Source organism: Osmia lignaria, chromosome 11, assembly GCF_051020975.1.
Source record: "Osmia lignaria lignaria isolate PbOS001 chromosome 11, iyOsmLign1, whole genome shotgun sequence".
Taxonomy (NCBI): Eukaryota; Metazoa; Arthropoda; class Insecta; order Hymenoptera; family Megachilidae; genus Osmia; species Osmia lignaria.
Genome location: NC_135042.1, coordinates 2,130,057 through 2,157,224, shown reverse-complemented (window position 1 = coordinate 2,157,224; position 27,168 = coordinate 2,130,057). Strand labels below are relative to the sequence as shown.

Below are 27,168 nucleotides of genomic sequence, written 5' to 3'. Positions count from 1 at the left end.
CTTCCACTTGTTCCTGTCAAAGAGACATATTGCATTTTTTCATTCCTAACGACTATTTCTTCTAAATGTATGTTCGCCGATTACTCCGAGATGGATGGACCAATCGAATCAAAAATTTTGCATCTTGTATATTTCCGAGTATCAAAAATGTTTGTATTTTTTCATTCCTAACGACTTATATCGCAAAAAACGTAATACTTCATTTATATCTTCTGGCGTTTATGCTGCAGGGAATGTACCGATTGCGATGAAACCTTTCACATTTAGTAGGAGGTATATCCGCGATGATATCACTTGCAAAAATTTATTGAATTTGTTAACAACTACTGTTATAGCAAAAAATCTACGCCTTCATGTTACTCTGCAAGGAATGTATCGTTCGCGATGAAACCTTTCATATTTGGTAGGAATTACAGGGTGTCAGGCGACTACCTCGACAGCCGTAGAGGAATGATTGCTAAGGTGATTCTAAACAACTTTTTCCTTTGCCAAATTGTTGGTTAAGGCTTGGTTTTCGAGTTAATAACAAAACCACCGACCAATACGAGCGCGTATAGAGCGCAGTCCCACGGACTACAGTGTCGGGTGCGAAAACCGGACCTGACGTAGGTCGCGAACGAACGGCTTGGCACCCCGTTGGCATAGCACAATAAAAAAACTGAACTGGTAGAACATTTTTAGTCGCAGTTTAGAACGAATACGGAACCTAATGTCTTATTGCCTGTCATAATGTAAAAAAGGAAATTCTAAGGATTCTAAATAACAAATAAAAATGTTTGAAGTGGTATAATTAATAAACGTTTGAATTGGAGACTACGCCAATGATGCAAAATTTGAAAGCAATTTAAATGAAACTTACCCATTCGTTTCTAAATTAACTTGCTACGCTGAAAGCAAATAATTCCCACTAGGTCACTGTGTCGATTCTGGACATTCGACGAGGAAACACCTCGCCTATTATTCATACCTAAGTATAATAAATGAGGGGAGTTCATTGGCCCGATCATGAAAACTGCTGTTCTACCGAACGTGTTTCCTCGTTACCCAGTGACAATCATCTGCTTTCAGCGTAGTAGGTTAATTTAGGAACGAATGGGAAAGTTTCATTTAAATTGTTTTCAAATTTTTCATCATTAACGTGGCTTCCAATTCAAACGTTTATTAATTATTCCATTTCAATCAGTTTCATTTGTTGTTTAGAATGCTTAGAATTTCATTTTTTACATTATGATAGGCGATAAGAGATTAGGTTCCGCATTCATTTTAAACAACGACTAAAAATGTTCTACCCGTCCAATTTTTTATTGTGCTATGCCAACGGGGTGCCGAGCCGTTCGTTCGCGACCTACGTCAGGCCCGGTTTTCATAGCCGACATTGCAGTCCCTGAGCCCGCGCGCTGTACGCGCTCGGATTGGTCGGTGCTTTTTGTTAATAACTAGAAAAACAAGCCTTAACCAACATTTTGGAAAAGGAAAAAGTTGTTTCGAATCACCTTAGCAATCATCCCTCTTCGGCTGTAAAGGTAGTCGCGTGACACTCTGTATATCCGCGATGATCCCACTTGCAAAAATTTATGAAATTTGTTGTTTATTAACCATTTAAATTTGGTCAATATTTTTTCGGTTTATGGTTATTACCTAAGCAACAGAAACCCAAAATCACCTTACACTATCCTACAAATACTGCAGGTTCCACTAAAAAGTGTGAAATAAAATAATTTTTAACAAAAAACAAATCCGACTTCGAAATGCACTAAAAAGTGTCAAATAATTTCTATTTCATTTATACCAATATTCCATAGCTATTAATAATATCTACTTAATCGTTAAATAGGATACCAAATACATTTCAAAGTTTTCGGAGGCGGCGCAAAATTATAAACTTTTCTTCTAGTGGGAAGATCCTAGTTCAGGGGTCGGCAACATATGACAAATGACCCATTTGATAATTTCAAGTAAACAACATTCAACGGGAATCAACATACCCATTGCGGATTAACTACACTGCAGTTCACGAGAGACCATACTTAACTCGCGCAGCTCAGTAGTTTTGGGGACATTTTTAATAACGTGTGTGATATAATTTTTTCTTTGAAAAATAATAGAAATTTCGTTGTATCGTGTATCTTTACCATATCGTCATCGCGTATCAGTTACCGTACGTCATATATTTCTGTCTACCGTTTAAATGATTGCAAAGTAAGAAGCAAGCTGTAAAGGAAATCATACACGTTATTAAAAATCTCTTTAGACCTAGTGAGCTGCGCGAATTAAGTATGGTGTTACGTTGCGCGTTGCGAGAGCGCGCAACGTAAAAGAAGACTTAATAATTCTTATTTTTGGGCGATGAGAAAAGGTATCGCTGCCACCAGTTCTGACCGCGTATGACGCGGTAACGTCCTCTACGGTCAGAACAAAAATTAAAAGACGGGAAATTTAAATAGTAATAATTTCCGTTGGGTTCGTCAGCGCTCTGGGTCCCATATAGGTCCCTCCTTGAAACCTTGTGTTGGTATGCGTGGATTTGAAATGGTAAAGGTGGTTGAAAGAAAATGATTAAACTGGTTATTGTGCAAAAGAAAATAAATTTTAATTCAAAATTGTCTATTGGATAGTGAAGCTAACAGAAACTGAATTTAAAATGACTATTGAATGAATACTAATAAATTCTATTAAATACTGATAATTCAAATTAGAACAATACTGGTTAACAAGGGTAAAGATGCTTAACCTATTTTATAACGTGATTTGACCAGAAAGGCGCTTTTCCTTTGATTCGCAATGTGAGATTCCAATATAATTTAAACGGATTGGTAGTTGAAAATTTAATGTTTGACGACTGACTCGACTAGATAGAAAATGAAAAGTTGGCGGTGTCAATCCGCAAGGAAACAACCTGAATGAAGGGACTCTCACAACCCTCGAAAGGGCTTTACAGGCCGTCCCTGATAAAGTTCTGAAGTCGAAACAATCGTCTCACAAAAATAGTGATAGTAGAAAATGCAAATATATCCAAAATGTATATTATATAATTCGGTACCTGAACGTAAAAACAGGACGATCTAAAATGAAGAGACTCTCATAACCCGAAGGCTTAATAGATCGCCCGTTTTGCCTTGTTGAAAATCAATTATAATGCCGTGCTCGACAAATTAGTACTGAACAGGCTTACCGTGAGAATGTAGAGTATAATATACGATAAAATCGTTTATAAATGCGCTGGTAGATCGTTGAAAATCGCTGTAGTATCTGGAACACCAAGAAAGGTTGAAAGATCTGTGGCGGCACTACACTTGTCGCGCGCCCGGTTGTCGTTTATCGCAAAATTTAATAGACGAAACACAAGACGATTACACTCTTCGAAATAATATAATAGTAACGCGAGTAAATTTAATACGGAAATTACGCGAGCAAACGAGTTAAAAGGAAAGAGAAAAGATAGAAATTTAGAAGTGTGAAAAGGCTTTACGTGCGCGACTCTGAGTCTTTGCCGCGTATCCGGAATTTCACTCTCACGACACCCTGCCTAATTCGTAGGTCTTGCCGCGCAAGTAAATTACAACGAAGTACGAACGACAACTCTATCTCTAGACGCACGGGCTCTCGTCACGACTTACTCGATTGTTCGACGAAGAGTGATCAGAATCGATCGCGATCCTAGCCGGAAGGGCCCGTCGCGTGGACGATGTCCTGCGTGGGGACATTTCGGCAAATCATAGCGCGTGACGACAGCGTCGCGTGTGTCACGTGGAAAGTTCACAGGTTTTTAAATGAATGGCACTTTTAAAGGTTTAGCACTTTATTTTTATAATATGATCCCGACTGACTGCGCTTATGTCCGGTAAGGTCTTTTATAATGTCGTTGGTGGTGGAGAAGGGGCCGATGATTGACAAGGTGGGATATCCGTGAGAACGCGTCTTATCGAATACTTAAGTAGGTGGTCGCAATATGATGTTTAGGTGTCCGGTCGTAAGGAGTTCAATTGTTCGAATATCGATCGTTTAGGCGGGTGGCCGTAACACGATGTTTGTCCGATCGTGGGAAGAATTCGATTAACGTACGTTTAGGCGGCTCGTCGTAACATTCCCCCCTCCTTAGACTTGTTTTGGTCTCACAAAACGTACAATTTTCCGGGCTGGTTGAATATGAACGATGTTTTCTTCTATTGCAGGTAGCAAATCTTTGGTTGATGAGCTGGTACGTTCGTCGTAGATTGGCGCTGATGTTGTTGGTGGGAGTGTAGTATTTTGTTGTTCTTGATTTGCAGTCGCAGTGGGACAACAGATATTAAAAATAAATGTGGATGGTATACATCGAGAAAGTAGTTTACATTTGTATAGTGTATAAATTGTGATTACGGCTATAGATATGTATCCCATAATTTGTAATACAGAGTATGCTATTTCTTTTAGGTTTTTGATTCGGTGTTCGATTTGAATTTGATCTATTTGGTTGTTGATCTGTCCTAAAGTTGTTCGGTATTGGTTGAAATTTGGAGTAACCTTTGGAGTAAAATCAATGTTTTTTCCTAATAGTTTTAGATCACTTTGTGAAATGTTAAAAGAGAACTCTTTGAATTTAGTTTCATAAGTAACTTCTTGGGTGGTGCCTCCAATTTTCATTACATTGTTTTCATAGGTTATTATACAAGGTTCATCGCTTTTAATTAAACTAGGGGTTTGTATAGTTCGTGTTTCATGTCTATCACAGAGAATGTCTAGTGTTAATGGTTTATTTGGTATTAATATATAAACATTTGGTTGTTCAAGAGGTATAAATGTAGCGTCTATAATTTTGAATACGGAGAATGGGCACGTGTTAATTTTGTTTTTGTTGTTAACTAGCTCAATTTGACAATCTTGTGTTCCTAATTTACTATGCGTGGGTTGATTAAGTTTACAAAGATGAATTAAAGGCGTCCTTTTACAGAATTTTTGAATATATCTATAGTCAGTAGGAATATATTGTTCTTGCGTAGTAAATATAATTTCATGTTCGATTACTGGAGCCACAAAAATTTTGTCTCTCTTTGAGGGAATTGGATAAATTTTAGTGACTTTCCACTCTGTATCATCCAAAATAGGAGTTGTTATTGTATATACAATTTTTCCATTGTTGATCCAAAGTTTTACTTGACCCGCGATCAAGTAGGGTTTGAAAATTTTCGAGAGTTGGTTGAATATGATTATAAAAAAAGTGGGTTTTAATGATTTTATCAAATGTTTCCAAAAATTGTTGTGGCTTTACAACCTGTGGATTGATTATTCCTTGTTTACCTAGTATAATCGTGTTGATTAGTTCATCGAGATTTACATGTAGTTCGGAAAGGACAAATTCTGTGTGTATAATTAAAGAGCTGATTATTTCTTCGTTTTGTACATTGTCTTGGAGTTCGTCAAGTTTTATTTGAATTTGATGGATAGATTGAATATGAGAATCGTCTAATACTTGTTTAATAAGGGCTGATTGATTAGAAACGATGATTTTTAATTTGTTATTCGAGTCAAATAGTTCGTCCATGTTTTCGTTAATTATCGTTAAGTCGTTTTCATCTAGAGTACCGAAAAGAGATTTGGGTACTGAACCAACTATATTTAATAAACCACGTCTATGAATAATTCTTAACGTTTCAATTTCAATTGAGCAATCACTTTTTTTATTGTTACGAGTTCCTTTACTAAGTTTTGAATTTCTATTTTGTACGCGCATTTATTACAATGTTTTGATAGACCTTCTAACGATTCTGCAATAACATCGGGTTGTTTTAGTAGGTAGTGTGGATTAATAATAATAGATATAGATACTTGATTAGTATATAAGTAACAATTGTCGATGTGTTCTAAAAATACTGTCGAATTATTTAAAGGTTCAGTATGTAATTTACAGTAGATTGTTCCAATGAAGTAGAACAAGAGGGTAAGGGTCGTCGGCCTGAAATAAAAAGTTTTAATCGATTACCATGTACCTTTAATTGTCGATTCTCCGACGGAAAATGAATAGTATACGTTGGAGGAGAGGCCTGTATTATTTCTGCAGGTCCTAACCATTCATGATCGAGTTTATTTCGTTTATGATCGTTATGTAGAAGAACTCGATCACCTATTTTGAATATAGTCTGTAATTTTATAATTTTTCTGTCTTGATCCCGTTTATAGCGAGCTTTGTTTTTATTCAGTGTTTTTATTGCCTCAGAAATGTACGTGTCGTGTCGTCTCTTCCAAAGTTTAAATAACTGTTCTTTTGTCATCGAAGGAGTTGCAGAAATTGTTGAGGGTAGATTAGCTTTGTGTCCGAATGTTAGTTCAAAAGGTGTATAATCTGTCGATTCGTGAACTGAGGTATTATAACCCATACAAATAAGTTTAAGATTTTCGTCCCAATCGTTTTGTCTTTCGGCTGTACATGTACGAATTAAGTCTTTTATCGTTGCGTGTGTTCTTTCAAGTGAACCGTTAGATTGTGGATGGAAGGAGGTCGTTTTAACATGTTGGATTTTAAATGCCTGTTCAAACGTTTCCATAAGCTTACAAACAAAATTCGTTCCTTGATCAGTTAAAATTTGTCTAGGTGCAGAAAATATGTATACATAATGATCCAATAATTCTGGGATAATTGTAGTGGCTTGCTGATTTTTGAGGGGAACGAGGACTAGGTATTTTGTTAATTGATCTTGGATTGATAGGATAAATTGATTTCCTCTTTTTGTTTTTGTTAATGGGCCGAAAATATCCATGGCGATTTTAGTATTAGGTTCTATAGGTGTATCGGTTATGATAGCTTCTTCCTTTTGCCTAATTCTAACTAGTCTTTCATGTTGACAGGTTTCGCAATTTTTTATAAATTCTGTAACGTCTGCTTCTAAGTTGGGCCAGTGAAATTGTTCTTGAATTCGTTTTACAGTACGATTAATACCTAAGTGTCCTACTATTTCATTATGATTTTCCTTCAGGATTGTTTCTTTTTCTTCCAGGGTGTAATCCCGCGGAGGTTTTGAACCGAATATAATTTTTATGTTTCTAAATTTTGTACTAAGAAATCGTATCATCATTTGAATGTAAACCTTTTCTAGTGGTGTTATTTTCTCGTCTCCTATTCCTATTAGGAAAGTAATTTTATGTCTATTGTCGTTAATTAGTTCAGCTAATTTATTTATCCATGTTTGTTCGTCGTAGTCACCTAGTATTTCCTTTGTTAGTTGGTAGAAGTGTGGTCGATTAATTTTTTGTGTTAATGGTGCAGGTGTTATGTCTATTTTCCAATTTTCATATTCGTTAAAATAGTCAGGATTTGGGGAAAATTCAGTTGGGACTTCTTCCGTTTCTTCTGGAGATGATATAGGAAGGTTGGATTCTTGTTGGATTCTTGATAGGGTACAGCCGTGAAAGAGCGTCTGCGGCGGTATTTTCTTTACCTTTTTTGTATTCTATGTCATAATCATACTCTTCGAGTCTCAATCGCCATCTCATGAGTCTAGAAGAGGGATCTTTTACATCCTTTAACCATTTTAGCGCTTGGTGATCAGTCTGAATTATGAATTTTCTTCCTAATAGGTATTGTCTAAGTCTTTTGGTGGCCCAAACTATTGCGAGTAGCTCTTTCTCGCTTGTGCTGTAATTCTTTTCAGGAGGATTTAGTGTTCTGGAGATATAACAACAAGGATGACCATCTTGAGAGAGAATTGCTCCTAATCCTTCATTTGACGCGTCTGTCGTTAGGGTGAATGTTTTATTAAAATCGGGGTATTGTAGTACTGGGGCTTCGCAAAGTTTTTGTTTTAATGTGTCAAAAGCGAGTTGTTGTTTGTCTGTCCAATGGAATGGGACATCTTTTTTTACTAAGTCTGTTAGTGGTTTTGCAATTTTTGAAAAGTTACGGATAAATTTTCTATAGTATCCGGCTAGTCCAAGAAAAGATTTTATATTTGTAGAATCTCTAGGTTGTTTGAAGTCTTTTATTGCTTCTATTTTTTTTGGATTTGGTTTAATTCCTTCCGCAGTTACTACATGACCTAAATATTCTAGTTCCGGTTTGAGAAATTCACATTTGTCGGGTTGGATTTTAAGTTTAAGATCTCTAAGCCTTTGGAATACGATTGCTAAATTTTGATTATGATCTTGTATCGTCGACCCGAAGATGATAATATCGTCTAAGTAAACAAAACAATGTTTTCCTATTAAACCGCGAAGCGCCGTGTCCATCATTCTTTGAAACGTTGCTGGAGCATTTTTGAGACCGAATGGCATTCTATTGTAATGGAAATGTCCTTGTGGTGTAGAAAAGGCTGTATACTTTTTAGAATTGTTATTCATAGGGATTTGATGGAATCCTGAAGAAAGATCTAACGCGCTAAAAAATTTCGCTTTGCCTAGGTGGTCCAGAATTTCATCTATATTAGGTAATGGGTATGCGTCTTGGTCTGTCAATTCATTGAGTTTACGGAAGTCGATTACTATTCTCCATTTACGTTTATCTGAAGCATCCAATTTCTTCGGAACTACCCAAACCGGCGCGTTGTAAGGAGAGTCTGATGGTTCAATGATTTTTTTAACTAGCATGTCATTAATTTGTCGTTCGATTTCTTGCTTATGGCATTCAGGTGGTCTATAACTTCTAATATTAATAGGTTTTTCAGATTTTAACGTAATAGTGTGTTCCGTAAGGGATGTACAAGGAAGTAAGTCAGTTTCTAAATTAAAAACGTCAAGATAGTTGATAAGGATTTTCTCTAAAGGGTCTCGTAAACTTGGATCAATATGTTTAGTTCTAATAATTTTTGCAAATTTGTTAATTTCTGTTAATGGTCTTGCTTACCAGTGTTGATGTAGCATATTTGAACAGGTTTTCCGTCTAGATATTGTGTTCGTTTTGTTGTTTTTCCCGGAGACAGTGTGTGAAGAGTAGTTTTCTGAAATGGTATAATTTTGTCGTTAATTTTTAATGATTCGTTATTAATTTCGTATTTATATTTTTCTAAGAATGGTAGGCCCATTATGCCGTCTTCTATTAAAGGAAATGAATCAGGGACTATGTGAAAGGTATGAGGTATTTGTTGTATCTGAATTATAGTTGTCTCGTGAGTAGTATGTTTGTCGTTACCCATAAGGAATGTTTTGGTTTCTGTCGGCTCTATTCTTTCGGCTACTGATCGCTTGAGGATGTTGATTCCTGCTCCTGTGTCCACGAGAAGTCTTCCGATTCTCGACATTCCTGGAACTCTGCAGCAAATTTGTAGTAATTTTCCGGTGGTGCAGTTGATTCGGATGTTGTTTCTGTCACTTTGTCCTCTTGAAAATTGAGGTTGTTCACTCGTGGTGGTGGAATTTTTCCCTGGTTGGCCACTTGAAAATTTTGAGCGTAGCACTTGTCACTGGTGTGTCCTAATCTTCCGCACTTTGTACATTTCAAAGGTATCGAGTGGTTTGGTCGGTCACTTGATGTATTTGGGCGTTGCCTCTGTTGTTTAGGCGGAGGAATTCTGGATGATACTTGTCGACGCTCCATGGCACGATTCGCGTCGCGAGTCCACAGTTCCATGTCGGCTGCCATTGTTTGTGCCTCTATTAATAATTTCGGTTTACTCGGTATTACGAGCATGCCTATGTCCCTGCGGAGATTGAGCACATACGTTCGAGTAGCTTCTGTTTCTTCTTCTTCTATAGCTATTCTTCTTGAAATTGGATTTTGGTGTTTATTTTGAACAGCGTAAATTAATTCGTTGAGTTGTTGCCTAAATCGTAGGTTATAAGACTGTACTGTTTCCGTTGCTCCTTGCCGTATTTGCTGTAACTTATTACGGCAACTACTAACAGTATTAGGTATTGAAACGTTTTGACGGAGTACTTCGTAAAGTTCTTCATACGTTTCAATTGACGTGTATCGAATACTTCTTTTTGCATTTTCCGTAATTTTTTCGATCAGAATTAATTTTAGTAATAATGTTTTCTCAGAACAATTACTCCTGGCATACCTGACTGATTTGATAAAATCTTCGACTCCTACATCATCTCGTCCTCGTAAGGTCTCGATGGTTCGAATGGCGTCAACTGCTTTCATCAGTTCGTTTGGCCTGATTGTTGAATTTTGGGGTGGTTGTCGGGCCGTATGCATTTCATCTTCTTGTTGATTATCTTGATCTCCGCCGCTTCGTCTGGTGATCCTCGAAATAGTAGACGCGTCTTCAGTGAGGGTGACCAGTTTCAGCTGTTCTGCAATATTTTGGATTTCTTTTGCACGATTTTGGTTTTCTTCTCCTAGAGTTGTCAATTGTTGATTGATTCCTTCTTCCATCCGTTGCATCCTGTCCAAGAGTTGCCGTAGCACGTTCTCTTGTGCGGCAGGTCCGGAGGCAGTCATTGTTGAAGATATTGAGGACTCAGAGGATAAGGAGGATAGTTCGGAGTTTTGAGAAGAAATGCTGGGTGGTTTTAATCGGTAATGTTCAAACGCCAGCTTTTACCTTAGGTTTGTTGGATCCCTACGTATCACGACAGAGTGGCACTCGTAGTCCTTTCGTCCGGAGTTCCGTTTCTCTTCGTGATGTTGAATGGATCCTGGCAGGATCGCCAAGATGTCACGTGGAAAGTTCACAGGTTTTTAAATGAATGGCACTTTTAAAGTTTTAGCACTTTATTTTTTTAATATGATCCCGACTGACTGCGCTTATGTCCGGTAAGATCTTTTATAATGTCGTTGGTGGTGGAGAAGGGGCCGATGATTGACAAGGTGGGATATCCGTGAGAACGCGTCTTATCGAATACTTAAGTAGGTGGTCGCAATATGATGTTTAGGTGTCCGGTCGTGAGGAGTTCAATTGTTCGAATATCGATCGTTTAGGCGGGTGGCCGTAACACGATGTTTGTCCGATCGTGGGAAGAATTCGATTAACGTACGTTTAGGCGGCTCGTCGTAACACGTGCGTCGCTATTGGTTAAGGGCGCGTGTCAGACGAAATCCTTTAGATCATTTTCTCTCTCTCTTTCTGGTGTTCCATCTCTGTCTAACGGCTTATCGATGTTTCTACGCCGTAGAATTTCTGGACTGTTCTATTCTCATCGATAATTCCAATATTAGATATATAATGATGCGATTATCAACTAATAGTTTAAATCAGAATTATTGAACAATAAATATGCGGGTAACTATAAACATGAACTATATCTGTTGTACTATTATGTATGAATAATGGACCGGCTATCACGAGGTTTCTTAATTAACAGTTGGCTTGTCCATAATCATTTTGTTCGCAGAGAAATCGATCAACAATACCAATTGCGGTGGTAACGCAAGTTGTTCGCTAAAAATCCTAATAGCATACGATGGTTTAACTGATAATTTCAGTAGTATTCAATTGTTCGATATTCGAATATTAATTCCTGTATTCGCAGCGAACTTTGTTCGAGAACGTTCTTCCTGTTCAAAATCGTACCGTTGGGTCTTAGTTTCAGCTAATTCTCGGAATTCGATACAATGACTTTTATTACCCTGTGTGACCCTTCGTCTCTAAACAGTTCTCGCATGTTGCTAACGTTCGCTGGTGAGGGTTCTCTATCCTTGCCCTTTGCACTCGTTCGAATATTTGAATTTCATGCTATTTCATATCTTCATTGCAACACTCAATTCGCACGTACGGTCGGGTTTGGGATCGACTGGCGCCTACGCGTGAAAAAGAGGAGAGTATCGGTTAAAAATCTAAAGATAAATTGATCTTTACGCTTTTGCGCAGTTAACCTGAGGAGACCCCTACAATGCGAAGCACTGGCTAACCGCGCAGCGAACGCTGTTTACGATATCTCTCCTCGGTCGAAACCGAGTTTTTCTATCTCGAATTCTATTACTACGCAGTTGAGCACGACGATAGCTTCAAGGAGAGGTTTTAACTAAGAAAAGAATTGAAAAGTACGCGAAGAATGAAAGGATAGAAAAGACAAAAGTAGAATAATTATAAGCTCAAACTTTTCCCTGTGCATTTCCCACATGAAGAAGTCTCTCACAACCCGAAGGCTTGATGGGAAAGTACAGAGTCAAGGAGAAATTAAAGAAAGGTGCAGAAGTAATTTGCCCTCCCCACGCCCCTTACACGAGGAGACTCCTACAACCCGAAGGCTTGATAAGGGAACGTGAGGCAGACAAATTTGTAAAATTTTCCCGGACGTGACAATGGTCTCTCGTGAAATGCAGTATACATGTACATCAGCAGTGCTACCAACTTCTGATACAATCGTTACAAATACGAATGTTTTCTGCCGTATCTATAACGTTTCGAATTTATTTCTTACGACTTATTAATTACTAGGTTTACCATACCGTAGTCAAATCGTTATTAGCAGCGTCGTATATTCGGGTATTTTTAATTTTGCGCCGCCTCCGAAAACTTTGCAATGTATTTGGTATCCTATTTAACGATTAAGTAGATATTATTAATAGCTATGGAATATTGGTATAAATGAAATAGAAATTATTTGACCCTTTTTAGTGCATTTCGAAGTCGGATTTGTTTTTTGTTAAAAATTATTTAAATAATAGGATCTGATTGAAACGAAGTACATTTAACTAAAATCTCAACTTTGCGTTTGATTTAAAAAAAATGCCGGCACTTGCGCGGGGTTTGATTATTACTGTAGTAAAGAGTGAACTTTCCTCTATCAGAATCAGAAAAAAACGGCTGCCCCAACCTGCCACTGCTCAAAAAAATTGCGATTGAAATAAATTACACCCATCCTGGCCGCAGCGCACGATGGTGGAAAAGCAGTACCAGATACGATTATTATCCAGTTAACTGCATCCGACGTGTATATTCGTTATCCAAAACTTTATTTCGGTTCAATAAAAGTGTTCAATGTAACAACTTTTTATTAAATAATAGGATCTGATTGAAACGAAGTACATTCAACTAAAATCTCAACTTTGTGTTTGATTTTTAAAAAATACCACAACTTGCCACATATTTAATTATTACTACAGGAAAGAGTGAACCTTCCTCTATCAGAATCAGAGAAAATTGGTTACCCCAACTTGCCACTGTTCAAAAAAATGGCGATTGAAATAAATTACACCCATCCTGGCCGCTGCGCACGATGGTGGAAAAGCAGTACCAGATACGATTATTATCCAGTTAACTGCATTCGATGTGTATATTCGTCATTGCTTCATTTTAATTATATATTCCGTGAGAGATTTTCAAAACTCATTCCCGCAGTTAAATATTCAATATGTCGATAGTAACTTGCCGATCCCTGCTACAGTGAATATTTCAGAAGATAAGGTACGTAATTTTCAATTGTTTACAATAACTTCACTCTCTCCATTCAGATCTTGTTCCATCCAGTGGAGAAATACTAGTATGGTGCCGTGATCGTAGTTCCCTTCAAGGTCTTTCAGTAGTATTGTTTGCGGTATTTCGTATTTGGGAGTGTATGTGAAATATTTCATTTTTTTGTTTTTTAATACTGTTAAAATTATGTTATAGTCTTCGGATGTATCGATGTATAAGTTATGGGAGCTTTCCTTTAATTTTTACACGGCTTGTTAGTATTGTGTTAATGTTTATTTGTATTATTATTGGGGGCGGGGGTTGTTAATTCTAACCTGCTCCTCTGTTGGCTGGTTTTCGTTGGGCCGTAGCTGGGATGATGGGTTTCTCGTCGGTTGGTTTTAGCTGGGCTTCTTGGTGGCTGGGGTGTCCTTTGCGGGGTTGGACTTCCTTGGGCTGTTTGTCGCTGCTGGGTCTTCCCGGTCATAAAATTTTGGGTCCATGCTGCTACCTGACTCCGAGTCTTCGCTCTTGTTGAGCCTTCTTAGCAGCTTGTTAATTTGGATTTGCTGCGCTTCGTTTCGTCGACGCATTATTTACAATAATTGTTTACAATAACTTCACTCTCTCCATTCAGATCTTGTTCCATCCAGTGGAGAAATCTTAGAAATCACATAATGCACTAAGTGTGTAAAGGAAATGTAAAAATTGAAGGTATTTCTCGTTATCGCACCATACCGTACCACGAATTTCGCCCAAAATTCTGATTTTGGGATGCTTAATCATAAGGGCTGGCATTTTTGGAGACATTTCTGTCTCCATGTTGCCCACCGAACGCTTTCGACCACGCGCCTTCGGGGATGGCAGCCCTGCCAACCCCAAACCCCGCGCATTTTTTTGCACTTTACATTGCTTCACACATTTGCCATACCTTTGTTTCTGTTTTCTCGCCATACTGTCTGCCTGAGTCCGCACGTGCACGCGCGCGCGTGTGTGTGTATGTCCGTTTAGTCGCCTCTTACGACAGGCAGGGGATACCGTGGCCGTGTTCTAATCCCCCGAGCCACAGGGATATCTTTATCGCACAAAATACGCCGAAAATGTCGGTTTTTGATTTTTTTTAAGTACGACGCACCATACCTAAAAATCTGAAAAAAATTGGAGATAATAATTATGCTAATATCTAACTACTGTGAGAGTAAAAATATAGTCGCTCCAAAACTTCTACCCGATTAAAAAAAATCTGCATTTTTCGACATTTTGTTGAGTTTTGGATTTTTCACGCCTGGGATTTACAACCGAAAAATCTGAAAAAATTCACAATGATAAATAAGCATGTCTAAAATATTCTACAATTTTTTCAAATTTTTTGCATAATGTTAAATAAGAGAAATATGGCAAAAACGGTAATTTCTATCTTACCCTATAACAACCCTCCCGGTTGAGGAGCAAGGTTGAAACTTGGTGTACCATGGACTTTTTGGATAAACTATCGAATGGTGCAGTGCTAAGCAAAATCGGCTCAAGGGCACTTTTGACCATCTTATCCTGCTATACTCTTTGAAAACTATTTATATGAAACTTACTTATTCGTTCCTAAATTAATCTGCTATGCTGAAAGCAGATAATTCTCACTGGGTCACTGTGTCGATCCTGAACATTCGAGGAGGGAACAAATTACGGAGAACAGCTGATTTCCAGATGAGGCCATTGAACCCATTCAACCACACGGTCACTATCACCTTTTACAAAATTTCACAACGTGGTCCGAAAGGGTTCGATTCTTTCAAGTAGTTAAACATTTTTGTTCACTGTCACATTGCTATTGCACTGGACACAAATGAAAAATATGTAATATTCCGCACTTCATATCTGGTCACCGTTTGTGACACAAAACTCTTTTAGTGACCTAAAAATACTTCGATTCCGCGACTGCATTTTGCCGATTTTTAATCTACTTTGGACACTCATATTATTAGATAACAACGCAATCTCATTGAACCATGGCCAGACCGCCCTGCATTGGACCTTCGTCTTTCGAATGAGCCCTCACCCAGCCCTAAATCTTCTCATATAAGGACGAAAAGTGTATTCCCGTAAACCCCTGTTTAGGCCCATTTTTGCCGGTAATGTCACCTCGCTGCATTACCCGTGTCTACCCCCTTAAGTATTATGGTTTCTGCTTGGAAATAAATCGAGATTTTCTGATTAACTTGCTTTCATTAGCTACTACGTACAAAAAGAAAACGTGGCTTTTTCCATTACAGAACACTGGCGCTCTAGCGGATGATTAAGGAAAACAAAAGAAACTAAACTTAACATTTGAAAAACATAACGTATTGTTTAGGGATAAAATTTTCTATTTAACAGATACTTTGTTATTTATACTAATTATAAGTACCAAATTGGTATTTATGTAATAACATTGAGCGAGCATAAGGAACAACGTAACCTTCCAACTAATTAGTAATACTAACTCATTAGTATTTTATATGCCTAAATCTGGTATTTTGAGAAGTTCAGTAAATACTAACAAGTTTGCAAATAATAGTATAATTAAATCAAGTCTAACCATATCTTTTGATTTATTTCAGAATACTATTCTACCAGAAGCGGTACACTTTTGGGAACGGGCTCTTATGGTTCGTGAAACGAAGGGCATTATTAGATTAAGCAGGTAATGTAATTCTTCTTTCATTAGTGATTTAATAAAATAAAAATTTGGTCATACTTGTTACGAGTCAGGGTCACGAGCAATATGAAAGACTAATAAAGGACCATTTTGCTAAAAGAACGAATTTACTGCAAAATCAGGATCTAACTTAAGGGGTTAGACAGGATACGTGATCTCTCCGGTTCGGGACGTCGGTATTACAGCAGTTTTCTCGTTGGGCCTGGTGGAGCCACTTGCATGTTCTGTTAGGAACTTGAAAGAACCAATTCTCAGCTGTCATGCCATATGCATTTTGGAAGTGTGCGCGCAACACGATCTAGGAAGGCAATAGCGCCTCAAGTATTTTTACAAACACATTTAAACGTTCATCTCGCCAGAGGCATCACGACGGCACGACTAGAGAACGAAAGCGAAACATTGGCGCGTGTTTAGAGTCAGATGTACGATGATCATGCTATCGTTCTTTCAACCCAACTGATAGAATTGTCCCGCTCCGTTAAATTCTGAATGACCAAACGCGTGGATTTTACATAGCGCGCCATAGCACGTCTCGCTGCTGAAAAATATATGCCTACTTTGTAGAACCAAAGGAACGTGCAATCCGAAAATTTTTTTAGAAAAGTTATTAACTTCTTTAAATAAATGTTTTATAATTGATAAAAGTATACAGGGTGCGTCATACAATTGGGACGGGTTATATCTTGAATTTGGTAAGAGATAGGAAAAAGCTGTTCATGTAAAAGTTGAATGTCTATTTTTCTATAATTTTATTTTCTTCGTGAATACAACGATGCGCTAAAAAAATGCAGATGCACTTTTTATTTAAATAGAATTGCATATTTTTTTACTCGTATCAACTCTTTGGAACATTCAGCATAAAAAACTGCTATGGTACTATTAGAACTAATAAACGGAGGGGCCTCGGCTCCCAAGATCAGAATTCAAGTTCTTTAACACAAAATCTTTTATTTCTCCCAAAAAACAACAAAAATATAGAATCGTAACTAACTCGCGATCATAACATAACTATCATAACTAAAATCGCCGTGCTCGCGTCTATATCTCCTTCTCGACCCCTCTCTACTATTCCCTCTCCTCTATTTCGCTAACGCGCTTATGTCTAACAACAGTACAATGTTTAAAAAACTAATATTTCGTGAGATATCTCATATTTTTCAAAAGTTCAACTTTTACATCAATAACTTTTTCCTATCTCTTACCAAATTTAACATATAACTCGTCCCAATTGCGTGACACACCTTATATTTTCAGAAACCTATAGTAATGTTGTTCTTCGAAACTAATAAAAAATACAGAGGAGTATTAGTCAATATTCTAAGTGAATGCAGATAATTTAAATAAATAAATATCTCACATACAATTTATGTAAACATTTGCAGAATTATTGCAAAGAGGAGGTATGTAAGTATATTCTTCTCTTGTTAAACCTCCTCTTTGAGCGAGGTTTGTTATGGGGCACTGTGAAAAATCCAGGAAAATCAATCCCAACATTCAAAATGAAAGAAGTACAGCATGACTGTTGTGCGTCTCACTCAGCGTTCGAGTGCTGTTGCCTTTTCCGCTTGCCCTCGCAGACACAGTTTGAATCACGTTACCAAGCTAACACCTGATTTTGGCTACGATTCCAAATCGGTAGCCTGTTTAATTAGACGCTACCTTATAACTACTAGCTGAACTAAATTTATGGAATTTGTTGTTTATTAACTATCTAAATTCGATCAATCGTTTTTTTTCGGTTTATGCTTATTAGCTAACCAATAAAAACGCAAAACCACCTTACAGTATTCTACAAATACTGGTCGTTCCACTAAAAAGTATGAAATAAAATAATTTTTAACAAAAAATACAACCGACTTCGAGATACGCTAAAAAGTATAAAATAATTTCTATTTCATTTATACCAAATACTGCACAGCTGTTAATACATTTCAACTTTTCGAAGGCGGCGCAAAATTAAAAATACCCGAATAAAAGATGCTGCCAATAACGATTTGATTGCGGTATGACAAACTTGGTATTTAATAAGTCGTTAGAGAAAATACGGAACATTGTAGATGCGGCTGAAAACATTTGTAATTGTAACGATCGTATCAGAAGTTGGCACTACTTCTAATGTGCTGTGCAGAGATAGAAAGAATATTAGCGGAAGGAATGCGGGTACAATTGGTCGCAGCCGGTAAGTCACACCTCAGGCACACGCATTTTAGATCATCGCGTGTTATTGGCCGATGCGGACACAACTAATCACGTCGCCTGACAAAGAAGGAAAATGACACTTTGTGACAAAGTGAGATGTTGCGAAGTCAGCGTTGCGATGAATTTTAAACGCGAGGATCAAATGTGGGGATAGGGCGGATCGTGCGAAGTGCTCCCTTTTCCCATATGCCGTCCCGCTAATATTCTTTCCATCTCTACACAGTGCACGTAATTAATCCGCACTGGATATGTTGAGTCCCATTGAATATTGTTTACTCGAAATTATCAAATGGGTCATTTGTCATAGGTTGCCAACGCCTGAACTAGAATCTTCCTAGTAGAAGAAAAGTTTTAATTTTGCGCCGCCTCCGAAAAGGTTCAAATGTATTTAGTATACTATTTAACGATTAAATAGATTCTATTAATAGCTGTGGAATATTGGTATAAATGAAATATAAATTATTTTACACATTTCAGCGCATCTCGAAGTCGGTTGTACTTTTTGTTAAAAATTATTTTATTAGGAAGGGATATACTTTACTTTTCAACAGATTTTACTTTTTTATCTTATATACGTGTATAGTTATTAAGTTATTGTGTTCCGATGCTCATTTTGATCTCATTACATTTGATAGAGATTTGTAGTTACAGTCCAAAAACATTTGGTTCTGGGTTTGTCCAGTTTCAAGTTTTATAGCAGATTTAAGTTGAAATAGCGCTCGCAGTGTTTTATTTACTTTAAGGGTGAATTTTGTTCCTCGAATACCCAGCTAGGCAAAATTGGTTCAAAGTGTCAACAAATGGATAGTTCAACCTTTAAAGTTATATACATTTTTAACCGACTTCGAAAAGGAGGAGGTTACTCAATTCAATCAGTATATATTATTTTCTGTGTGTGTTCTCCGATTACTCCAAGACGGATGGATCAATCGGAACGAAACCTTCTGCATCTTGTAGAGTATGTCTTCCGATTGGCCCCGTTAAAAAAACATTTTGCATTTTTTCATTCCGAACGATTTTTATTGCAAAAAACAGGAAGTGTCTAATCTCAATATAGGATGATTTCAATGACCCTTTAATATGGTATGTTGTCGGGGGCATGATTCTGAACAACTTTTTCATTATGCATAATTAACGGAAAGATTTAGTTGTCGAGATATTCGTGAAAAACTATTGTTATTTTCTCTGTGTTCGCCGATTACTTCGAGATAGATGGACCAATCGGAACGAAACCTTTTGCATCTTGTAGAGTATGTCTTCCGATTGGTCCCTTTAAAAAAGCATTTTGCACTTTTTCATTCCGAACGATTTTTATTGCAAAAAAATAATTTTTAACAAAACATACAACCGACTTCAAAATGCGCTGGAAAGTATGAAATGATTTCTATTTCATTTATACAAATATCCAACAGCTATTAATAAAACCGATTTACTCGTTAAATAATATACTGAAATACATTTCAACCTTTTCAGAGGCCGCGCAACATTAAAAACTTTTCTTTTACTCGGAAGATCGGAGACTTTCTGTTTAGGGATTGGAAACGTATGACACGCCGCGCCGGTTACCGAATGACCAATTTGATAATTTCAAGTATCAACCCATTGTGGATTAACTACATTTACAGCAAAAGTGCTGCCAACTTCTAATACAATCGTTACAATTACAATTGGTTTCAGCCGTACTTATAACGTTCCGCATTTTTTATTTCTATTGTAAATGCGTTTATTTTATTATAAATGCGTTACATGGGTTCTGCAGCTTAAAGCGCTTAAGCGCACCTTGACCTACTTTGCGGGTAATATATGGTGTAGGATGGGAGTGCAGTGATCTGAGTACACGTGTATAGGTACACAAACATATGTATATTCTGGTTCTCTTATTACATACTCTTCGTTGACTTCAGGTGTTGCTCGTATATTCTCGTATCACACTCGTCGGTCACTCACACTTAAAAGGTCTTGCTTTTCGTTTACGTCGCGGATCGGATACGACATTAGACTCACAGCGCGTGGCTACGACTCGACCTTGGAAGATGCAAGCGGTTGGTGCTGGTCTTGCACAGCACACGGGTGCACTCCTGGAGCTTGTCCGATTATGGGCCTGGTATCTCAGACCTCGGCGATATACTCGTGTTGAACCTTCGGCCGAGCACGTCGTTAATGATCTTCCTGGTTTCGAGGAGCCTAATACGTGGGTCTACTGCGGGCCGCGATCGGACAGCGCTTCGCCGCTGCTTCACGTAATCAAGGAAACTAAGAACTGCCGGTCTACTTCGTGTCGATAATTTATATTCCCCGAAAGGGGTCACGCCCGTGGCTTGCAAAAACCTGCCAGCAAAGGGTTTTCGACATCGCGTTCCGCGAGTTCCTTGACTTCGTGTCGCAGGCGTTGCTGGGCGCGAAAACGCTGATGCTTAACGGTTTCCAGAGCGAGACCTCTTTGGAATGTCGAAAAGCGAAAATATGATCGATGATCGGGGATGTAACAGTATATTCGGGTATTTTTAATTTTGTGCCGCCTCCGAAGAGGTTGAAATGTGTATAGTATACTATTTAACGATTAAATAGATTTTATTAATACAGAGGTGCCCAGTTCGGCGTCTGCATTTTTGCCCACATAAGAGTCCGTCACTATCCCCACCAGTTCTTGGAAACAGAAGTTCCACACATGTCGAAGTTTTCACGCATGTGGAATCGCGGCCTGTAACCGTACATTCGTACGTTACATAGTATAGTACAAAGTAGCATAGATTTTTCATGGGAAATCGGAACTATAGCGATGGTACGTGCTATCTCCTCTATTTTCGTCATAGTGGTGCGCGTATCCGCCGGATCGAAGGAGCTGAGTGTCGATCCAGCGATCGATACTCTGGTCTCCAACGACGAGCGGAACGGATGCTTTCGCACACGGCTCTCCTCCTGGAGAAAACCGTCTTTAGATTGCAAACCAGCAAGTCGTGACTGGGGTCGAGTTCGAGCATTTCCCTTTCATTCTGTAGTTGCCTTCTGCCTTGGGACTCAGCACCCTCGAAGGACCGCTCCACACGGACCTGTGTTCTGGCAATTTTTATATTGCAATTTGGAAGGCCGTGATCTCGCTCTTGGCAGCCTTTAATTCTTCCTTGAGTACGACAGGAAGAACGTTGACGGATTCCGGCAAATCCACGGTTATCGGTTACTTTTGAATTCACGTATTTCGATTTGTAGAGGAATCGAGAGTCGGGACTTAGTGCGCGACTTTCTCATCCTTTGATTGTGAGTGAAATCGTGAAGCCAGTGCCCCCGTCGATCTGAGGTTCGCAGATGGAAACCGGAAGTATCCTCGGATTCCACTAGCTCGCCATTCTGCGATTTGAAAGGCGCGTAAAGTGAATATTTCGCATCCCGGTTAGTAAATTCAAGCGTTCCTTTAGCCTACGCGCTCCACGACCACGCGACCTTCGTGCGTCGCGTATCGGTGTATGGTTCGTAAGCAGACTGAGCGAACAATAACTCGTCCTTGGTGAAAGATGTTTGAACCGAAGACAACCCACGGAATTCTGTAACCGTCGTGTGTATATCTTTTTTCGCACTCCGATCAGAGTCACGATATTGTGTTTTGGTCCTTTGCGTAGTCCCTCTTATATTTTCTTATATTTTCTTCATATTATATTATATGTATTATATTGTTATTATTCCGCGGTTCGTAAGGTGCGTTATTCAACCAGTCATTTTTCCGTATACAAGATGATTGAGTTTTGGAATCGCATTAAAGTCGCTCGACTGGTTGATATATTTTCTTTTGCGTTTTTATTTTTGTATTACTTTTCCGATTTGCGCGTGTATCCGATCTGCGTGCCTTGTATCGAATCATTGACGATCAATCTAATCAAGTCCACCGAATATTATATCGTGTAATAAGCGCGTCTATCGAACATCTTGTAGAAGTGAATTGCGTTCCGTTGATTGTTAAACGCATAAATTGCCATTAGATCTGCGGTGTTTCCAGTATTTTGTAATAGCCTCTGTTGCCATACTTCCAACTACCTGATTTTGAATAAATCGATATTTTGTTATACCGCAAATTAACGTCTCGTTACTGACTTCACCGTTCCTTCTGCCTTCATGAACGCGTAGCGAACGCAAACCACTTCTTGAGATACGTTTTAAAAAGAAAATAACGTTTCAGGCCTTACAATCATGGATTCGGAATGACAAATGACGTTCGAATTGACTGCCGCATTCGCGTGCATAGAATATAAGTATCCTACTCGCACTCATCTCCTCTCCTTCCGTCGATTGAATTCGTAGAACTCACCTCCCCATTTAAGCGTCCGTATACGGTCCCAACTGTGGACGCTTAAGTGGGCACCTCTGTAGCTGTGGAATATTGGTATAAATGAAATATAAATCATTTCATACTTTTTAGCGCATTTTGAATTCGGTTGTATTTTTTGTTAAAAATTATTTTATATCAAGTTTGGTTGAATTTTACCAGAGATATGAGGATTTAAAAGTTGTGCAAATTTTACCAGTTTTGTCTAACTCTTTTAACTGACATCCAAAAAGGAGGAGGTTACTCAATTCGATCAGTATATATTTCTTTTTTTTCTGTATGTTCACCGATTACTCCGAGACGGATGTACCAACCGGAACGAAACTTTTTACATCTTGTAGGATATGTCTCTCGACTGGTCCTGTAAAAAAGACGTTTTGCATTTTTTCATTGCTGACGATTTTTATTGCAAAAAACGTACTGTTTTATTTATATTCGGCGTTTACTCTGTAAGGAATATACCGATCGCGATGAAAGCCAACCAGTAACTAAAATTGAAAATCTTGAGAAGAGGGCTATAGCATTTACTTTCTGTCACTTTTGTACAGGCCAAATAGTAAGAGTTATCGAAAAAATTCTTGCGCCATTGTGTTTAGTGGATCAAAATCTCAACGAATGGCCGAAAAAATTTTTTTTTACCACTCCCGGTCTGACCGGAAATGGCCGAGAAAGGGTTGGCTCTAAAGCGAATCTCGCTTTAGTTCACTTTAGCTTGTTCTCAATATGTTTTGTCAGAGTCAAAAACGCTCTCTCAGTTTATTTCCTGCCACGGCCATTTCGCAGCCACTTGGAGTTTCCCTGAAGTCACAAGGGTAGCGGCACTACCTGTGACTACGGTTGGTCGAAGGCGGTGACCATTATACTAAACCAATCACAAAAATCAGCGCAAACCGTCTTAGCCAATCCGAGTGAGTTACCCTCGCCAAAATCACTCCATCTGAGGCGACTTAAACTTAAATTTTGCTACCCGACACCAGAATCTATCGAACAACAGAATCTATTGAACAATTGAATCTATCGAACAACTAAATCAATCAAACATGAAACGTTTCCAATCTTTTCGATATGTTTTTGACGTTAGAATTTTGACTTTGATCTTGCTTCGTCCAAGGCTCGAACAAAAATGCTGGTCCTCTCGACGTCAGCTATTTTAAATTCGTTCCCCCTTTGATTTCGGATCTCGGGTTTTCTAAACACTCGAGAGCGATAAGACGGGGAAGGACTGTGGTTATTTAACGATTCGAAAGGATGTTTAGGATATGTCGACGCCGGTTTGATAAATAATCAATCGAGATTAGTATGGTGTTGAATAGAGTTTATTTCATGATATGCAAGGGAAAAAGTCCGAAGGCATAAAAAACCCTTGAAATTGTTTGGATAAAGGGAAATAGTCTGAAGGCGTAAAAAACCTTTGAATTTTGATTTGTGTGAATTTGATATTGTGTGTGTGAGTATGCCGCGTATGATATGGGTGATGTCGTGTACACAAAAGTCGGGCGCCCATCAGCGAGTTGTTAATCGCGTGATAACTCCTGCGCGGGAAGACTGTCCAGTCACGATGATACGGAAACCAGGCTCCATTGGATCCCCTGCGCAGGGAGATGTCCAGACGTCGTCATAGACGTTAGATGTTTGTTTGTAGCCGGCAATGCCTTGGGTGTTGTTACGGGCAGGGCCCCGGGCGCTATGATACGCATGGTAGAGAACTAACGTAATCGCGGGAAACCACTACTGAAAACTGACTACGCGATACAAAAATGAACCGTTCGACTGATCGCGACCGAGCTCCGTTGACGACTGTTTTATTGAGGCAGGGGAGATGCCCCTTCCCTCTAAATATTCCGACGTTATCTACTTCTCGGAAACGAAATTTCGGTTGGCCCATATCGGGCACGTTTTATAAACATTTTTTAATGAACGCTCAGACAGGGCACATTTCATAAATATTTTCTAATGAACGCTCCAACATCATTGTTTAAGTGAGCCTTAGTGGGTTAATAACCCACGCTGCCGTTCCCAAGCTTCCCTTTATACTGGCGGCGTTAAAGGGCGCAATTGCGCTAAAAATAATTAAGTCTACAGCAGCCACCACCCTCCAAGTGGCGCCGGGTATGGATAAACTGTCCACTTATGGATTGGCCAATTATAGTTTCTGGGTACGGAAGACCCAACACTTGACGCGTTGTCGGCGTAAGGAATGTTGATATAGAGACGAAAAAGCTAACCTGAGTGGGATAGCACACCCACCAAACGGCTTGCGCCTATGTTATCTCATACAGACTTGAAATCGTTAACTCGAGAGCAAGTCAGAGTTCATGCTCGAATTCACGGAGCTCAACATCAATAACACTGGGTGATCGTTGTAGATCTCCATCTAACCATTGGGTGATCGTTGTAGACCTCCATCACCCTCAGTTTTCGAAAAACACGAGTTTTTGTAAAAACATGTGTTTTGGAGGAAAAATGAACTATTACGCGGAAACTAAAAACGCTAGAACATTCGCATTGGTCTTAAAAAATAGAGCAGAGTTTGCCGAATATATTGATATATGTAGTTATTATACTACGTGATTCTGAATAGATGTGTTACGTTCCGAACAGAAATTTTTACACATTCCCCTTGTGTTTCTCTCCCCCCCCCCCCCCCCCCCCCCCCCCCCCCAATTATCCTCTGTATTTCCTGCTGCATTTGTTAATGCTGTGAACCGTCCCCTCCACCCTCTCACAAATTGTCTCCCTCATTTTGGAATTGCATTGTCAATGCTGGCAACTGTCGACTGTCAAGGTGAAAGCCATGTTGTCCCCCCCGGGGAGGGGCCCTTTTTTGTCCTCTTTTTGATGGGGACCCCATCATCTTGATCCGTTGTACCTTTGACCTTGGTTAGAGGTATAAACGGAAACCATGAACATCGATAGATTGTTTTACACTCTGGACCTCCCCTGATTGAACACAGGAATGATCTTTGATATTTCGAGATAGTCTATCTTTTCCAGACATAATTCCAATTGTTAGCGTAACAAATTCCTTCCTCGAAATCAGCGTGGTCCCACGGCTCAAAATCACGTGTCGTCTTTGGTTCTGTGTGTCGCCGGATGTAAACCCGAAACATCATTCATGTGGTCCGATAATCCTGACCACTCTAGAACGTTCTTTATCGGCTCCGCGAAGATGATCGAAATTCCTTATACATACATTATACTAATCCGCATTTTCTATTAATTCATTAAATACTGTAATATTGTATTTCCTCCACACCGCACAGTGGGACAAAACAGCCGTGTGAAGTTGGCCCCCCAATATTAAAATTTTTTAAATCTTCTTTTTGCAAACGTTTGCCTATCGTTTGCCCATTAATGCCCCGTTGGAATTTTCGTTTGCCCCTTTTTAGTTTAAAAGTTACAAGCAATTCAATTTTGGGGGGGCCCACTTCACGTTGACTCCCCAATATTACAATTTTTTAAATCTTCTTTTCGCAAACGTTTGCCCATCGTTTGCCCATTAATGCCCCGTTGGAATTTTCGTTTGCTCCCTTTTAGTTTAAAAGTTACAAGCAATTTAATTTTGAAAAATTCAAAATCTTCTTTTTGGAAACATTTGCCCACGAATACCCCGTTCGAATTTTTTCCTTCCAGTTAAAAGAATCATACGTAATTACATTTAAGTAAGATATTATATTCACTCTCGTTTATTCGTTTAAAATAACATTTTTGTATGGCACAAGTTGTTAAAATGTATAATACCGCCGGCATTAGCTTTACCCAAGGTGTACAACGTGGATGTTGCTCGGTCGGATTTACACCTCTTGTGTTTGTGTGTGCGTATGTGTGTAGGTGTGTAGGAATAGGTGTTTATGTGTTGTGTGTGTTTATGTATTTATTCATTTTTTTATTTTTTTATTTTTTTATTATTTTTATTATTCTGTTTTAAATTTTTTATTTATTAGACTTACATATTTAGTGTGAGATTATTAAGTATCTTTCATTTTAATTTGATACTTTAACATACCCTATAATTGCCGGTCGAACTAGTGTGTTTGATAGGGATCCATTTGGAATTATATCTGCTTTAAATTTTAGATCATTATGTTCTTTCCATGATCCAGTTACTGTTTTGCAAAACGCAGTATAATGACCAATGCCGTTTTCAATTTCAGGTGGAATAAAATGTATGATACCTATTAAAACATATTTAACATTTTTTATCATAATGGAGTGTGGTATTTCAGATAGAGGTATTTCGGATGAAAATCCGAGATCTATTTGAAGCATACTGATAAAAGGATGTTCTGTATCAATTAACAGATGTGGGCCCGGCTCTCTAGATTCATATCCGTATCTCTTGCAGGAATCACAATAAATTTTCTTGTTTGTTTTTGAAAAATATTTATTAAGACTTTTCTCTAAACCGATTTTTAATCCTTCAGTTAATATTGGTTGTGATTCTATTTGCAGCACTGGTTTAATAATTTTGGAACTAATTTTACATTTTTTACAGTTGAACTCATTAATTGTACTTGGTACAGCATGTAATAACTTTAAAATTAAATTCGATATATTATATGAACAATCCAGCGTGTTTGTCAGAGGTTTATCAAGAGCTTTAGAAAAGCAAAGTGCTCTTTTAATGTACCATTTGCTTGTCGCTGTATTTAGTGCATAGTCAGTTACTAAATGAAAAAATTCAGAATCGGAAAATTCTGCTTTCACACATC

The 27,168-nt window shown here is 38.4% G+C and overlaps 1 protein-coding gene across 3 annotated transcripts in view; it reads left to right on the top strand.

The window, feature by feature from the left end:
• Invadolysin (leishmanolysin-like peptidase, invadolysin) overlaps positions 1-27,168 on the top strand; it is a 1,079,802-nt gene that overhangs the window by 755,897 nt on the left and 296,737 nt on the right. For all 3 annotated transcript variants that reach the window (XM_076690814.1, XM_076690812.1, XM_076690813.1), the window contains exon 5: positions 15,845-15,927. In XM_076690814.1, coding sequence (XP_076546929.1) covers positions 15,845-15,927 — 83 coding nt within the window. The remainder of the gene's footprint in view (positions 1-15,844; positions 15,928-27,168) is intronic.